The following is an 18,967-nucleotide window of genomic DNA, read 5'->3' as shown; positions in this document are numbered from 1 at the left end:
CAGGGCTAAGCAATTTCTTTGTTCGATGCTTTGGGGCAAGTGTAGCACCATGGGTCTTCTGTCAGATGTGGAGAGCGGGCGTTGCAAAACGGGTCGCCACATCCTACGTACGACCCATGCATCTTTTCTTACTACATATCTTAGTAGCCTTGTGATCGTCTAGAATTTGTCTCTAGCTGTTTTTGCTTCTGCTTCACGTTGTGTATTTACTTCTTACAGTTTTCTTAAGACGTTTCTCTTTCCAGGAATAACAATGCTACAGTTTGTTTTTACATGTTATATATCATATGGATACAATGCATAATAGAATAAAGTCATTCTCTCAAACCTCATTCAGCCAGACTCGTTGGGCGAGTCTGCTGATAGAAACTGCACTCAGATGATAATCTCTCCGGAATCTAATGGAGGTCTGACTTAAAAGTTACTATGATTTCTTTTATAGGACTCATGGATATCACGCACAGAAAAGCTTGTTCATAGCCTTGAACCTGTGAAATTTCTGATATGATTGGTTACTTTAGCCAAATGATGTAATTAGTTAATTTCCCAGCACGTGTAATCTCGTGGTATTTTATTGACACATACAACCAGCTATGTTTTGGCTCTGTAAGTCTTTTTACGTGTCAACTGTCACTTACTAAGTTGATTTTAGTACAATTCTACATATATGTGAATTTAATAACTTGCCACCAAAAACATTAATTAATGAAATATACTGCTCCCATTAATTTCAAGAGCAAAAATTCTAGCAATATTATTACACAAGACAACTTCGATCCTAACTAATAGAGAGTGATAAGACTTAGTGTATTGTTTCACTACCAGGTACTTCAAAACCTTGACTGAGTTTGATAGTGAACATTTTATGCTAGACTTAGTATAGATAATCGGTTTGAATGCTAGATACTTTTGAAACAGATAATCTGCAATTAATTAATATGCGTCATCTATTTGTTTGAGGATTTCGGCGGGGGACATCAGCCTCAATGTTGACTTGCTTTTAAACAAATATTTAATATGTCCCAATCACGTTGCAGGAGATCAGCTCTTTTTTATGGTTTAGCATTCGTTGTAGAGACCCGAGATTTTGAGGATTGTGGAAGAATGAAATTTGTTCAACTCATCTATTTGATTTCATTAATTGGTTTCAGCCAAAATTAAATATGTGATATCAGTAAGCTGAAAATCGACTGGGTATTTGTTATCAGTCTCTACTCCAGTCCGTTATATATAAGGATAATTTGTGTTTTCCTTATTTGGCGTCACTTTCTGTTCTTCAAATCTTGGTTACGCGTCTACCGTAACAATAATCTCTATGTTAAAATTATATTTGGAACGTGTTTAACCAGTTCTATCACATACGTAATAATGACTGACACCAATATTGTCCTTTAAACCCCGATGCGGTGGCTTAGTTAGGAGTTTGTGCTTTGTGTATTAATTGTGGAAGACTGAAGTAGAAAATATAGAAAGTCAAAAGTTAACAAAAAGTATGCAAAGTCAAAAGTTGACAGTAGAAAGTATGCAAAGTCAAAAGTTGACAGTATAAAGTATACAAAGTCAAAAGTTGACAGTAGAAGGTAGAAATTTTATCCATGAAAGTAAATTTACGGTTGAAAAGTTTGATGGTTTTTTTCAGATTAAATGCATTATAGGTTTCCGCCACAAAAATACCCTTTAATGCTAGGTTCCAAATGTCGTGCGATTGTCCCTTTTGAGTCCACGATTCGGTAAGTGCCGATCCCCTCAATCATACGTTTCAAAACGATCAACATGATTGCCAAGACTGACCGCAATACATGATAAGACTTGATAGGATCACCACAATTACTCCACGATTAAAACCACGATTTCAATCGTAGCACGAATCGTGATAGTGGAAACCTAGCATTGGGTAAGAATTGTCGTATGCCCGTCTTTAGCCTGGCTAGGGCAGACAAGCTGGAAATCAAACCCTATTTCGAATCTGTTCCATAGAGGTATTGCGATGTGACGTCACATCACGCGGCTTCAATCATTGGCTTAATGGCGCGTACATTGTTTACATAAGACGTTACTAGCCCGGACAGAATGGCGCCTTTTACTCATTATACATACCCATTTACATTAAATAGGAAATAATTTTTACTTACATATACTTGAATCAACTTTATTTATTTTTCTAATGCTTAAAAAATGTTCTAGAATTTTTAAAATTTGCAGAAGGATAAAAGTTAACATTTGGGGCTCATTAAGTCGCATCGATGTCATCCCTATCAGTGACTGTAGCGGACTAGCGAATATTCACTGCTGATCAGTTAGTCTCGGTCACCCAGAACCTCCTAGTCTTCAACGTACGGAGGGTCTGAGACCCTTGTCAATATTTGACGAAAGGTTCCATTGCCTATGCGTAACCGGGAGTTTTTTTTATGTGGTTGATTATCCAGTATCTTTGGCCAAGAAGTAAGAGTTGCGCCCATTCCCGCAATAAATTCCATAATTCTTTCATTATTATAAACAAACATGAATCGTGACGACGAATTAGCATTGATTAAAAAACATAGATATGGCCCACGAAGAGAGACATTTTACAATAAAAAAAATAAGAGTGTTGGATATTGAACTGGCAATGCAATCCAATGGATTTTCTGAAATGGCATGCTTAAATTAATTTCATGGACGTCGACATTTTGTTTTGGGACTAGTTACCTCCCTTAGACTTTGTTTATGATAATGTAAAAGACCGGATAATCTAGTCAATGACCTACTATTTTCAAATCTACTATTCGTAGATTATTTTTCTGGATGACAGAGACTACTGATCAGTGTGCCCTATTTCATTTCATGGTTGTTTACATTTTCCAGCTATTGAAAATTTGTATCTTTCAGAATCGTCACGATGCAGGACCGAGGGCCTGGCAAGGACAACTGTCTAGTCGTTCGGATGGGACGAAAAACCGAGGTTCCGTGTACACATTGGCGTGCACGTAAAAGATCCTTTGACAGTTGGAATTCGATATAGGAGTAGTCCATAGTGCCGCTGTCAGGGCTAAATTTCCCTCATAGCACACTGTATGGCGTACGCCCGTCTTCATTAGCCCAGTTCGGAGCAGAACAGCAGGACGTTAAACCCCATTTCATTTCATTTCCATTTCATTTCAGAATCGTCACGGAGTAAATGTACGCCCTTTTATATAGAAACAGAACAATGTGGATTACTGCGACCGGAATTTGTCAAACAACTCGTCAATTACCCGGATGTCTTCGTGAAGGATAAAGATGAGAAGGACAGAGAGATAGTGCGCCTAGCACCAGATTTAAAGACACCCTTGATTCGCACGGAGAAAGTGAATGCCGTAATGGAAGAATTAAGAGCAAAGGATTTATTTTGTGGGTTGAGAGGATGGAGAAATGAAGTAAATATTTGTATATATTTTCGATTCTTGTGATATTGGAGTCGAAATTTTAATATTTGGTTTCGGATTTGTTAAAATTACGTTGTTAAAAGAAACAAACACGTGACCTGAAGAGGTTCAAGAAAACTGAAAACTTGCCAAAAATATATTTATTTATTTTTTCAAAATGATTTGTGATCTATTTATTTATCGATAAATCGCTAGTCTTCACTTTCAATATATTTTCGTTTCTTAAAATATTTGAGTCGAAATTTCAGTATTGCGTTTCGGATTTGTTTGTAAAGGAACTGATTATTCGTTTTTCTGCGGGGGACATCAGCCTCACTGTTGTCATTTTAATCATTGATTTGATAGTATACTCCACATTTTAATCTAACTATTAGACCATCCCATTCGGCAAACCTCGACAGATTCTACGCATAGTTAGATGTAAGGTACCGGAATCCGCCGAGGTTTGCCGAGTGAGACCATCCGTGCCAAACTTTAAACAACAGACAGTCTTTTTTTTTTATCACGGTTTTGAATGGTGCGTGAGGGTGTGTACAGGTGTGTGTTTCAACTTTTATTTTTAGAAATGTTTGATAATATATATCTAGAATTTCAATGAACCTAATTTGTTGTTTGTTCTTTTTCTTTAGAATTATGATGTAAAGACCAAGTTCAGTAACCAACCGTTGATGTGTATTGAGAGAGCCGCTGCGGGTAATTCAACCATGTCTTTCTCTTGGATGTTGGAAGGTTGTATGGGCCGTCCGGATGGTCAAGGGGGACAGTCATTAAAACAAACCAGGGGCTTTGTGATTGATTGAGTGACATGATGCGTGCGCTTTAGATCGCAAGATATGGCATTGAGTTAAATCGCGTGGTTACGGACCTAAGAGTGGACCTGCCTGCCAAACCTCGTTGGTTTTCTCTGGGTCAATGGCACTGTACAATTAAAATAAATAATTTAGTATTTTACATGAATATAAATATAGTATATTGATAGTTAATTAATTCGTGAAGGTCCTTTGGAAAAGATACGTTTTTAGTGATTTCTTAAAACTATCCCGAGAGTTTAGAGTTTTTGTTAAACTGTCAGGTAGATCATTCCATAGTCGTGGATCTCTCAGCAAATGTTTTCCTTTTTGTAGCTGGGACGTATAATGACTGGCTGTTTGAAAATCGTGTCGAATATCGGTTGGGACTGGGTTTAAGTAAATCAATCAAGTACTGGGGAGCAAGGTTATTTAAACACTTAGGCCTATATACTAGAAGCAATAGTTTATATTCTGCACGAGCATGTATAGGCAAAACTGATTGAACTGGTATTCCTCTTAGACATTCAACACGGGGGGGGGGGGGGGGGGGGGGGGTGGATGGCTGAATGGTTAGCGTGCCGGCGCTGTATCATAAAGTCTGTCATTGAGTCGACTGGCGTGGTTTCGAATCCCCGGTTGTACGTGACAAGGAGTAGGGTCCTCCCACTGCTAAAGACCCCTATGCGCAAGCGAATTATTGAAATAAAATTAAATCATATGTTAGTCCCGAAATGACCTAGTTTGTGTCCCGAAATGACCTAGTTTGTGTCGAGTGGACGTTAAACCCCATTTCTCTCTCTCTCTCAGAGATTCAACTCTGGTAAGATATTAATTTGCAACTTACAGGATTGAAAATCCCACATGTTATGAGGGGTGGGGTGTTGGTGGATGGCCGAAATGGTTAGCACGTGCGCGCTGTATCATAAGGCCTGTCATTGAGTCAACTGGCGTGGTTTCGAATCTCCGGTTGTACGTGACAAGGAGTATGATCGCCTGTCCAAGAGACTTTTAGCCCAGTGTTTCTGTCCATGTATTTTCAGATTTACTAGGTATCGTACACTATGGTGTACATGTAAATGGTTATTTCTACAATGATTCTGGTGAATTAATGATGTGGATAGGTCGAAGGTCACCAAATAAACCAACCTACCCCAACATGATGGATAATATGGTAATTTTACATACAATTTTAAATGTCAAACCATTTCATGGTTACTTAATTAGACAGGGGGGGGGGGATAACTCTGAAGACGTAGGCCTACGTCCAACTGATAAAGAAATGAAATGGGATTTAACGCCATACGGTGTGGTAATAAGGGACTTTTCCCCGGACAAGGGCACAACGCTTACTCTTTTTTGGAATTCAAGGTTTCTTTTACGTGCACGCCGATGTGTACGCAGGACCGCGGTTTTTCGTTCCATCCGAACGACTTTATTTAGCGTGACCGTCCTTGCCGGAATAATCTCTCCGTGGTTAGCGAGACAACCCTAGCTGGAACAATCTCTCCGTGTTTAGCGAGACAACCCTGGATGAAACAATCTTCCCGTGTTTAGCGAGACCGTCCTAGCGGAAACAATCTTCCCGTGTTTAGCGAGACAATCTCCGCTTGTTTAGCCAGTCAAACCTGGATGAAACAATCTTCCCGTGTTTAGCGAGACCGTCCTAGCGGAAACAATCTTCCCGTGTTTAGCGAGACAATCTCCGCTTGTTTAGCCAGTCAAACCTGGATGAAACAATCTACCCATGCTTTGCGAGACCTTCCTAGCTGCAACAATCTCCCCATGTTTAGCGAGACCACCCTACCGGCAACGATCTCCCCATGCTTAGTGAGTATCTATAGGAATCTGACCTATCCCTGTACACCGAAAGACCCTAATTAGTGTCTGTTAAACCAATGTTTCAGTTGCGTAAGATCTAGATATGTATTGATGTTTATTATATAATCAATCTGTGATCAATATGTATACAGGTCTATTTATTGTTTGGATAAGCCCTGTTCTGGGAATCAACTGTTCGATCATGGTGTCCTTGATTACGCGTTGGTTTTATCAGCTTTTGAAATGCACCGTTTCCATAGAAACCAATGATTGCACAAGGTTGTTATATCACAGAATATTGGCAGACGCTGTGGCTGAGAGAGTAAAACACTGGCTCCAGGAGCTCGCGTATTCATCCCCGGTGTTAACCATGAACGTTTATCGGGATTTTCGGAGCGGTTTCCCCTTATAAGTGGTACATTCACTCAGCCGGTGCAGAAAAGTAGGACGTTAAACCTCATTTCATTTTTCAGAGAATATTTATGCGTTCAAGTCGTATTTACGGTAATCACGGGATTCCGCTGAGCCTCATTTGAAGGATTTTATTTATTTGTTTATTTATTTATTCTGATAAAAATAAAAAACTGAAATGATGTTTAACGTCCTACTTTTTTGCATCAATCCTACGCCAGCGTTTCCGCCTTCTCTTCGTGGAATTCCAAACTAGCAACGGTTCTTTTACGTGCACGCCAATGTGTACACGGGACTAGAAGCCGCTCCTTGCTAAGCGTTCTGCTCTTCACCGCCGAAGAACATCCGGAGGAATTCGGAACTTCCTGGTTAGTAAGCCAGCGCGTCACTCGCTGAGCCACAGAGGCTGGCAGCGCGTTAATTACTGAACCAACGAGGCTGCCCACTTGGAACTATGGTCTCTCTCCCTCTCTACTCATCATATTCTGTCAAAGCTTCTTGCACACCAAGGATTAGACACCCCCTTGCCACCCTCTCTCACCACCCTCAGGACTAGGAAATCTCGAGATAGAACCCGAAATGCCGGTTAGTAAGCCTGCGTCATACCCACAGAACCAATCATAGTTATATGAGTGAAGACGTATGTTTTAGTGTGCTGGTGGGTTGGTTGTATGAGTGAAGTACGTTTTTGTGTGCCGGTGGTTTGGTTGTATGAGTGAAGTATGTTTTAGTGTGCTGGTGGTTTGGTTGTATGAGTGAAGACGTATGTTTTAGTGTGCTGGTGGGTTGGTTGTATGAGTGAAGTATGTTTTATGTTTTAGTGTGCCGGTGGTTTGGTTGTATGAGTAAAGTATGTTTTAAGTGAGCCGGTGGTTTGGTTGTATGAGTGAACACGTATGTTTTTATATTGTAGTGTGCCGGTGGTTTGGCTACAGGATTAGGTGTACGAGAATGTATGATGAAGGAGTGTGCAGAAGAAGCTTCAGTCGAAGATGATGATTTAAATAATCTGGTGGCAGTTGGGACTGTCAGGTATTATTATTCACAATCAGAAACTAAGAAAAATAAAATAGAACTCCATTATTCGGTTTTATGTAGACCCCCCTCCCTTCCTACCGTTTTGCATCATAAGGCCGGTTATTGTGTCAAGTGGCGTGGTTTCGATTCCTGGGTAGTACGTTACAAGGAATAGGGTCGCCTGTCCAATCTCGTGGGTTTTCTCCGGGTCCTACTGTTTTTACTTCCCTCTGCTAAAGAACCCTACGCGACAATCGAATTATTGAAATAAAATTGAACCATATATAAGTCCTGAAATGATCTAGTTTGTGTCGAGTGGACGTTAAACCCCACCCCTCTCTCTCTCTCACCAAGGTCCAACCATGTGCATGTTGTTATGCACATAAAAGGCAATCTTGAAAGTTGTATCTCGATGTGAAGTAGGTGGAAACTACTCTGTTACTGTTAGGACAAAACGGTCCGCATAGCACACTGCTGGATTACACCCACCCACTTTAAAACACCATTTCGTTTCATTTCATTTCCATACCTTCCCATCAGGCCCTGCTAGTGATATGTTCGCTGACCCTGATAAACACGGATAGAAAATTCCCACATTGATATACACACTGGCGTTTCATAGGCTACCAAACCGGAAGTTCTAGAACAGATTGTTGTCAAACGGCTGACATGGTATTCAAGTATGTCGCGATGTCTTTGCCTGTACCAATATAGTAATATTCATTTAGTTATATGACGATTATATTCCCATGATTACCAAAGCCAGTTAAGATTTGTCGCATACTAAACTTACACTATCTGTCTACAATTAGCTCGGCTAGAGAACAGACACTAAGCTAGATGACCGACATTTTAAGTCCTAAACCGATGATTTTAGTCGAAAATACTAATAATTTTTCGAGAATTTTGAGAAGTATATGTTCTGCTTTCATTTAATAAAATTGAAAAGGTTTAATTCGTCTTTTTGTGTATAACAGATGTGAACCTGAGTAGGACTGCATTACAAAAACAATATACTAATTGTTGGATATGGCGGCCATTTAGGCCAGAGATATAGTCTCGAAGTAGATAGTTCTCTGTGTGCCGAATGTGCCCGAAGATGAAAGATTCGTTACTGTTCGAGTTAAGCACTAACCAGTGGTATGAAGCCATGGTTATTGAATGTCCCTTTCCTGGACTAATAATCTCTCCTGATAATTCAGACACGCTTGAAACAGAATTTATGGGGGTATTCTGATTGATAGACCATAGTGAAGATGTTATGTTTACTAATAATTTATGGATGTATTCCCATTGCTAGACCATAGTGAAGATGTTATATTTACCAATAATTTATGGATGTATTCCGATTGATAGATCATGGTGATGATGTTAGTTTTGCCAATAATTGCATGTTGTTTATCTTTACAGTTATTGTTACGAGGATGAACGGGGCGTCTTCCCAGAATGCCAGTTTGTATTTGACCTTGAACTTACGTCTGATTTTGTTCCTGAAAATGCTGATGGTGAAGTTGGTAGTTTTGAGGCCCATCCAATTAGCAAGGTCACTTTAATTTACAGTAATAATTGGCAGCAAAACCATCCTCGGTGGAGACAAACGTTAACCTTTCTCCTCGATATCCCCCACGGTGGGGATTAACTTTAGCCCTTGTCCTCAATTTCACTCTCAGTGGAGATGGGCGTTAACTGTTGTCTGTACCCCCCACCCCCCTCCTCCTCCTCCTCTTCCTCCTCCTCCTCTTCCTCCTCTTCCCTCAGTGGAGACATACGTTTATCCTTGTCTGTAATATCACCCACGATGGAGACGTATTTAAACTCTTGTCTGCGATATCACCCATGTAAAAGTTGAACGTTAACCCTTGTTTGCCATATCAACCTCGGTCGAAGCAGATGTTAACCTTTGTCTGCGATATCACCTTCGGTGGAGGCGGCTGTTAACCTTTGGCTACCATATGAACCTCCTTGAACCTCCTACTGGGCTAATGAAAACGGGCAATTTTGCTCGGGCAACAGCGCTATGGCCTGCTGCTACATCGAATTCCAACTGCCAAGGGATCTTTTACGTGCACGCCAAGGTGTACGGGCTAGCGAGGTAGCGTCTTACCCACTTAGCCACCGTGGCTCTGGTAGTGTTAGGTAAAATCATATGAATCTCTTGTATAATTCCCACCAGTGTCATCTGGTTTTTTTTTAATTAGCTATTTATATTTATTTCTTCAGGTTCAAGAATTGATAATCACCAATGATTTTAAACCAAATTGCAGTTTAGTCATTCTGGATTTCTTAATACGTCATGGTATCATATCTCCCGAAAATGGTAAATATTTTGGAAAAAATGGGGGTGGGCGGGAGGTTGAATGGTCTAAGTCGTGCGCTTCAGATCGTAAGGTCTGCCATAGCGTCATGTGGCGTGGTTTCGATCCCAAGATTATCCGTAGCAAGGAGTAGTGTCGCATGTTTAACCACGTGGGTTTTCTCCCACTGCTAAAGACCACTAAGCTCAAGCGAATTGTTGAAATAAAAGTCAACCATGTGTTAGTCCCGAAATTACCTGGTTTATTTCGGGTGGGCGTTAAACTCTTGTTAAAGTCCCGAGGAACAACGGATTTTACGAGGGGGCTTCATATACATAAATAAAGCATATGGAGTATATACATAAATTAAAAATATATACAAAGATTAAAAGGAATGTTATAAGGAAATGAAATAAAATGGGGTTTAACGTCCTACTGTTCTGCTCCGACTGGGTATGTTATGAACATAAGATACATAAATTAAGAGGCGTAAAATACACTTTATTATAAGGAGTAAAATATAAGGAACACACACACACGCATGAAAAGGAGTATATACCTAAATTATAAGTAACATTATGAGAAGCATAGACACAAATTATAAGGAGTAAGACAAAAATAGTATATATATGTACATAACTTATAAGGAGAATAGACACAATTTATAAGTGGCATAAATTGTAAGGAATATAGACATAAATTATAAGGAGTAAGACTAAAATAGTATATATATGTACATAACTTATAAGGAGAATAGACACAATTTATAAGTGGCATAAATTGTAAGGAATATAGACATAAATTATAAGGAGAATAGACATAAATTATAAGGAGAATAGACATAAATTATAAGGAGCATAGACATAAATTATAAGGAGAATAGACATAAATTATAAGGAGCATATACATAAATTATAAGGAGAATAGACATGAATTATACGGAGCATAGACATAAATTATACGGAACATAGACATAAATTATAAGGAGAATAGACATGAATTATAAGGAGAATAGACATAAATTATAAGGAGCATAGACATAAATTATAAGGAGCATATACATAAATTATAAGGAGAATAGACATGAATTATACGGAGCATAGACATAAATTATACGGAACATAGACATAAATTATAAGGAGAATAGACATGAATTATAAGGAGAATACACATAAATTATAAGGAACATAGATATAAATTATGAGGAGCATAGACATAAATTATGAGGAGCATATACATAAATTATAAGGAGCATAGACATAAATTTTAAGGAGCATTGGTATAAATTATAAGGAACATATAAGTTATAAGGAAAATTGACATAAATGAAAAGGAGCATATACATAATTTAACAGGGGCGTATACATACAATGAGAGAGAGAGAGAGAGAGAGAGAGAGAGAGAGAGAGAGGGAGGATTTGACGTCCACTCGACACAAACTAGGTCATTTCGGGACTAACATATGGTTTAATTTTATTTCAATAATTCGCTTGCGAGAAGGGGTCTTTAGCAGTGGGAGGAAACCGGAGGACCCGGAGAAAACCCACGAGGTTGGACAGGCGCCCCAACTCCTTTTTACGTACAACCGGGGAACCGAAACCACGCCAGTGACAGGCTTCATGATACAGCGCGCACGTGCTAACCACTCAGCCATCCAACCCCGCCTACATACAATAAAGGGGGCTATTATGCATTAAATGAAGAGGGAAATACATAAAGTAAACATCGTACAACCAAACTAGTATCTGCATAAAAAAGGGGTGCTAGAAAGTTTAAACATACCCTGCCTCACGCATTATACCGGTGACATTTTATTTAGTTAAAAGTTTGTTTTTTATCTGTGTCTGTTTTGTTTTGTGTTTTTCAGAGCCACATTATGTAACATTGGTAGAACAAATACATAAACCCTTATTGAACCTCTACAGATGATCAAAGCCATTTATAGAAGAATTGATCAACCCGTACAGAACCTCTATTATTACTGATATAGTTTTATTGTGGGGATTATATTATTTACAATGACTATTTTAATTTCTCTATTTGTATACGCCCACATTTAATACGAACATATATTGTTGTCACCCACGTCTGTCCTTCCGCCCGTGGCCGAATGGTTAGCACGTGCGCGCTGTATCATAAGGTCTGTCATTGAGCCAACTGGCGTGGTTTCGATTCCCCGGTTGTACGTGACAAGGAGTAGGGTCGCCTGTCCAACCTCGTGAGTTTTCTCCGGGTCCCCCGGTTTCCTCCCACTGCTAAAGACCCCTACGAATTATTAAAATAAAATTGAACCATATGTTAGTCCCGAAATGACCTAGTTTGTGTCGTGTGGACGTTAAACCCTACTCTTTTGTTGTCACTGTTGAGGAATACTCCAGTGGTTCGATCCCGGTGTTGGCCCAGAAAGTTCATCGACATTTCCAGTATGGTTCCCCTTGTCAATAGTGCCCGACAGAGGGTTCTGAAAGGGACAAGGTATAGTCGTTCGGATGGTACGAAAATCCGAGGTCCCGTGTACGGCGTGCACGTAAAAGAACACGGGTATGCCCGTCTTCACAAGCCCAGTCGGTGTAAAATAGTAGGACGTTCCCATTTGGTGGTGCAGAGAGCCTGGATGGGACGTGCGCACATTAAAGATCCCTTGGCAGTGTAACTTGGATTACACAAGGAGTTCAAGTCTCTCAAAACAGCACAATGTAAAACAGGGAAAGAATTTCTCACAAAACAGCACAATAAGTGCAACAGCGCGAAATGGCAATAAATCGAGAATTTACGACACACTTTGAGTTCTGTACGAAGTGTTAAGAAAGTTCTGGACTGGTTTGGTCCGGCTTATATAGTTTTGGGGAAATTCTAGAACTTTGTAACTTTTTCTAGAACCCTCCAATTATTTCTAAACATTGTTTCCAACAGTTTCCATGGTTTCTAGAAGTTTCCAAATGACGATTCCATAAAGTTCGATCCATAAAATGGTAATAAACCATAGATTTCGATCAATGTGATTAAAACACAGATCCTATTTCGTTAATTTTTTATAGTTCAAAATTTCGTTTTACTTGTCTTTACTACACTAGGAACTGGAAGAGTTGTTATATTACCGGCGTTCTGGTTGAAGTGAGGTATTAGACATTGAAAACAGTTTGTTACGGCAAATTTTTGGCGTGCGATTCACGGAACTGTGGGTAAACCAGTAGAAACGTCAAGGCTGATTGATTAATCAATGCCTGACGTCAAAGGGTCAAAAGCCCCTTGTACGACCCCTCACACAACCCCTCACACAATCTTTCAATACAACCGGTCAGATCTTCATGTAGTGTAGGCCATCGAAAGTATAAAAAAAAAACGAAACGAAATATAGATTTGTATTTCAATCAGACTGGATTTCGATGAATTATCATGTCTTCATCACAATGGTAAAAGGACTGTTTCAAGCTGTGATAAGTGTTAACTATATATATATATATCGTGAACCCTCTAATTACTAAGTCCTTGTTTGGTAATGATCCCTTTTTCGTGTTTGTGGATTGTCTCCCTTGTTAGTGTGTTTTCATTTTTAGTGGAGTCCATTATCACTTCAGGACAGGGACTGTACAGCACCCACGGATCCCTTCGCTTGAGTTAATATTATTTAAATTAATTCTTACTTGCAATATTCTTATGTGTCTAGTCCGTTGGGTTGTTTATTGTGGGCTGCGGTGCTCGTGACTTATTATTAGACATTCATCGTCCCAGCGTCGATGTTTAAACAACATTTTTTGTTTCGATTGTTTTAAAGGACATAAAGCTATAATTCAGTATTATCCCTAGTCCTCGACATTGCAAACATAATGTTTTATTCATTTACAATCAATATAGATGTTGTTACCTTACCATGAAATATATATTGTTTAATTGTCGAGAGCGAGATATTAAAGTAGCTAAGTCTCTAACTCAATATCATCCAAAATCTTCGACACAGAAAACACGATTTATTTGTCGGTTTAAATCAACATTGATGTTGTGACCGTACGGGGAAAAGATGGGCTTCTGATATCCAATAATTAAGACAAAATAAACATTTTATCTTTGGTACACGAATCGTGTACCATAATGCGTTTCAGTGCCATTTGGAACAAGGGACTCAAAGAACAAGGCTAGACATATTCCACAAGTCATGTCAAATGGTGACGCTATATTCTTATCTGGAGAGCATGCGCAATAAATACCATCGGTTTAGACTGGAATAACCAGACGCTAAAGATTGTCTTCAATTGAGACTTCTGGCGTATTTCGCCGAACATAACTGATTAGAAATTACAGAAAAAACAGAAACGATTGAATGTAAATCAGTTTATATACATTCACATTACATTATTATATGCGTTGCGACCCATTTGTGTCAATTTCTAGATCCAAAATATTAGCTCCGTTAAGTAATATATTGTAACAACAAGAGGACCATAGGCCCGAGTGATTTTACAATATATTACACAATGTCTAAAAGTTCGAGACCATTAAACGTCTTAAAATACAGACACTCCGCACGAGCTTTTACAGTGAAATACGTCACGCAAGTCCAATATTTCACTAGAATAAATAATGTACCATTGGCAAGTTGTCCGTACGATTATTTGAAATAATGGTGCGCCAACATCAAAGGGTGACGTCACGTCTGTATTTTAAAGGATCCTAATATCCAATATTTAAGACACAATGATATTATAATCAGTAATTGATGAAGGCGTGTAATATATGCTCTCTGGTGCCATTTGTAATCAGGCGCTTTGATAAACGAGGCAAAGCGTCTGTGCATAAGTGAGTGTCAAATTGCCATTCGATTTGTTTCAACGAACAAAACTGATTAGAAATTACGATAAAACTTTAGATTAATGAATGTAAATCAGTTTATATACACTCATATTACATTACTATGTGCTTTTGGACCTATAAATTACGTCTATTATAAGATTACAAAGAATATGCCCTTTGAGCACAAGCTCGTGAAGGCTATTTAAACAGTAATAAGCAATTATCGTTCAGGATGTTTGAAGATGTATTTTATGATTCATGATCAATTGGGTAACTTGATATATTTAAATAAAAAATACCTTGACATTCTATTAAAGGTTACTGTGGCTCAGTGGGTAGGTCGAAATTAAAAAAAAAATGGGGTTTTGGGTCCTACAGTTGTGCATCGACCATATTCCCGAGAAATCCCTCTCTAGCCATTGCAGGATTGGCCTCTGATACTTCAGCTTTTGAGAGAGTGTGTCTATTCTTCTCGCTTAATCAAATCTATACTAAGTACAACAACATGACAGTCCTTCGTTTAATCTGGGGTCTTCCCTAAAACTTTGGACAGTGATTTAAGGTATTAAAAACGATGAAAGTATTGTTCGTCTCCAAACAGTATTGTTTACATTGTAGCCGTTTTAATAGCCTCGTTTTTGCACGCAATTAGTTTATCTGCAATATTCTGCTATGCACTGGTTAATTGAGCGTTGTCAATTTCGTGAGTCATGACGTCACTTTACTCGTATGTAAACATATTTGGAGCTCTTTTTAAACCCGAATGATACTGTTACGTAGTTAGGTATTGGTTGTTAATCAGACTATTGACCAGTCATAACTTGGAACAGAAATTTGCTTTCATTACAGCAGCGTTGAGTGGGGATTAGGCCTAACCAAACGAAACACCTCGAGGCGTATGACATCGACTGGACTAATGAAGACGGGTATACGCCATACAGTGTGCTAGGATCACACAGGACTTCTAAGTTGGCTAAATCTATTTGTTAAGACCGGCTCAATTTTTGTCAAGGTCGCTGAAATACAAATAAGGTTAGGGCACGTGATTGTTGGCGAGATTGTAGGTTAGGGTTAGGGTAAGCATTCGGACTGGCTCTTTAGGCTGGATATCGCCGGTTCGATCCTGGTGTTAGCTAAGAAAGTTCATCTGGATTTTCCGACGTGGTTTCCCCTTGTCAATCGTTCAGTTGGAGTGAAAAACCCAAGTCCCGTGTACACATTGGCGTGTACGTAAAAGATCCATTTGCAGTTGGAATTCGATATAAGAATAGGCCGTAGTGCCGCTGCCCGGGCAACATTTATCTCATAGCATTCTGTATGGCGTATGCCAGTCTTCGTTAGCCCAGTCGGAGCAGAACCCCATTTCATTTCATTTCTAAAAGGAATTCCTTTTGATATTTACAAAGATATGTTGAATTCAAAATTCAATTGATCTATATATACTGCTGAGTGCTCCCTTTGTAAGAATAACGCCGCCATCTTTATTTGCTGTGAACCAAATTGATGGGTCTGTTTTAAATCCGCTTGAATCCAAGTCGGAAGATTATCTAGCGTTGATATTGAGAACGTGCCCTTATTCTGTCTTGGGCGATGTGACACAACCCTTGGGTTATTTGTCACTAGTTCTCACAATGTTACCTAATAATAAGATTGTTAACACATAATGTTTTTAATGTCTTCAAGAGATAATAATGATTATGCTTCTTGAGTTTCTGGGTTTATGTCCTAATTTCGGTTACCATAGATTTGATTAGCGTGGATTCTAAAATATTTAATCCGTTTCTAATGGAGAGGATTATAACCCAGACTAAGACATGTTAACAATCTAAGTTTAACTGGACAAGAGGGATTATCGAGTTAATGGCTTAATCTTTAATTTAATTAATTGTTAGTGTACAACAAATATATGTTTGTTGCACACTATGACAATATTTTGAATTTGTTTTCTTAATTAAATTTAAAATAATCAGTATGTGTATATGTTAGCGTGCATTAAGTCGTGTGAAATTTGATGTTTTCCGAAAAATGTTAATCACCCTTGGTTACTTTAAATCAAAAACAGGTTGACATTACGTAACAGGAGTACCTGTGTAACAATTGTACTTGTTAATAATCTAATAGAAATAAAATTACTAGTGTTGAAAAAAACGTCTATGTGTAATTTTTGTCTTGTCCGTGGGTTTGTCTTGTCTAGGGAGGGGGGGGGGGGCGAATGGCTAGAGCGTGCTCGTTGTAGCATAAGGTCTGTCATTGAGTCAACTGGCGTGGTTTCGTTTTCCCGGTTGTACTGACAAGGAGTAGGATCGCCTGTCCAACCTCGTGGGATTTCTCTGGGTCCTCGGGTCTCCTTCCAGTGATAAAGCCCCGACACACAAGCGAATTATTGAAATAAAGTTGAACCATATGTTAGTCCCGAAATGACCAAGTTTGTGTTGGGTGGCCGAATGGTCTGTCATTGAATCAAGTGGCGTGGTTTTGTTTCCCCGCGTGTACGTGACAAAGAGTAGGGTCACCTGTCCAACCTCGTGAGTTTTCTATGCACCCCCTCACCCCCACCCCCCCAACACACATCACCGCTAAAAAGCACTACGCGAAGCGAATTATTGAAATAAAATTGAACCATATGTTAATTCCTTAGTGATTTTTTTCACCCTATGCTTTTATTTGTCGACCTCGACTATCATGAGAAAACAAATAAGATACATTACCATGACAACCGTACCTACACCGTTCATAAATAAAATACCTTTCTAACTAAGCTGTTATTACAATCGATTTCTACTTTCGATTTTCGATCTTTACTCTATTAATATAAATACCTTAATTATTTGAGATGTTTTTGTTTGTTTATTTTTTTGTGGAACGAATAATACTGCCTCATAGATTTTCAATAATTAGAATTTTAAATTGGAACGCCTTTCTTTTTCTTAATTAATTAGTCGTTTTCATTAGGCCGGCTGTAAACTCCATTTCTTTTTCATTTTGTTTATGTACTTTAAACCTCAAAGGCGGTGGGATGGGGGTGTTGGTAGGCCGAGTGACCGAATGGTCTATCGCACTTAGTTTGGATAACCATGGTTTCAAAAAGTTTAGTGAAGTGGTCATTTTTAATTCTACCACCATTGATCATTGGCTCTTACGTGCTATTCCAATTAATGAAGCTGGACGTGTTCTTAGCGAGAGAGAGAGAGAGAGAGAGAGAGAGGGGAGGGGGCTTAACGTCCACTCGACGCAAACTAGATCATTTCGGGACTAATATACGGTTCAATTTTATTTCAATAATTCGCTTGCGCGTAGGGGTCTTTAGCAGTGTGGGGGGGGGGGAGCCGGAGGACCCTGAGAAACCCACGTGGTTGAACAGCGACCCTACTCCTTGTCACGTACAACCGAGGAACCAAAACCACGCCAGTTGACTCAATGACAAACCTTATGATGCAGCGCGCACGCGCTAACTATTTGGCCATCCAACCCCTTCGTGTTGTTAGCGCTATAAATCTCCTCGTAAACTACAATACAGGAGTATCAGTCCAATAATATTTCAATTCCGTTTAGTATTTACAAAGATTTGACAATTCCATCGATATATTATGTTGCTCCCCGTGTAACAAATCCACAGCCATCTTCATTTGCCGAGAACCAAATTTACTGGTCTGTTTTAAATCCGCTTGAATCCAAGTCGGGAGTTTTCTTAAATAAATGTTAAAGATACATTATGGGAGATTAGATAAAGAGCTGGCAGTTCTAACTATAATAGATGTAAATGAAATATCCTGAAAAATTTAGTCAAATTGCTTCACTATAAGCCGAGAAAACCTTATTTAAAATTCTTTGTAGCCTCAATTGTCATTGTTAACTCTGCCACGATAATTAACAAAGTCTCGATTATTTTGCGTTTAATCATCAATGAACGTTCAACAGAAGATCGGATACAAATCCAATGAAAATCGGACCGATAAGATTGCATCAAGAGTTGATTATGGTCTTTTTATCTTAATAAATGTCTAATTAATAATTTATATAACATTTCAGGCCTAATAAAGAAAGACCTACAATAGGCAGATTTACCTGTTTAAATGCATGTTTAAATAATCAATCGAAGTACATTAGCGTGGATGAAGCCTTGATAAACTTGATATTTTCCCAAAAATGCAAATCATGCATCGTTACTTTAAATAAAATGCACTAGGATTTGGTGCTGCCATGGACACAAGATCCATGTTGCAACATAGACCTCCAGTATTACATTATTCTTATAGACAAATCCTTTCTTGTTCACGAACGATTAATCGAATATTATGATTAACAGGATACCAGTAAAGTAGACGGTTATTTTTTTCTAAAATGAATTTTAATCAATCACCTACCGGTAAATCTTATAGAATACTTAAATAGAAGTTTGGATCAAAGAAGCTTTAGTTTTAAAAATCCTATACGTTGTCAGATT

General features: G+C 38.7%; 1 protein-coding gene across 1 annotated transcript in view; it reads left to right on the top strand.

The window, feature by feature from the left end:
- The window catches only part of LOC126827589 (uncharacterized), an 80,578-nt gene extending 63,908 nt beyond the window's left edge, over positions 1-16,670 (top strand). Inside the window, exons 2-8 of the mRNA XM_050557075.1 lie at positions 3,142-3,395; positions 4,034-4,097; positions 5,236-5,366; positions 7,338-7,456; positions 8,852-8,984; positions 9,662-9,758; positions 11,603-16,670. Coding sequence (XP_050413032.1) covers positions 3,142-3,395; positions 4,034-4,097; positions 5,236-5,366; positions 7,338-7,456; positions 8,852-8,984; positions 9,662-9,758; positions 11,603-11,664 — 860 coding nt within the window. The 3' untranslated portion in view covers positions 11,665-16,670. The remainder of the gene's footprint in view (positions 1-3,141; positions 3,396-4,033; positions 4,098-5,235; positions 5,367-7,337; positions 7,457-8,851; positions 8,985-9,661; positions 9,759-11,602) is intronic.
- Positions 16,671-18,967: the final 2,297 nt, after the last annotated feature.

Source organism: Patella vulgata, chromosome 7, assembly GCF_932274485.2.
Source record: "Patella vulgata chromosome 7, xgPatVulg1.2, whole genome shotgun sequence".
In the NCBI taxonomy this organism is placed as follows: Eukaryota; Metazoa; Mollusca; class Gastropoda; family Patellidae; genus Patella; species Patella vulgata.
The sequence above is the reverse complement of the archived record's forward strand: the minus strand, read 5'-3'. Positions and strand labels throughout refer to the sequence as shown.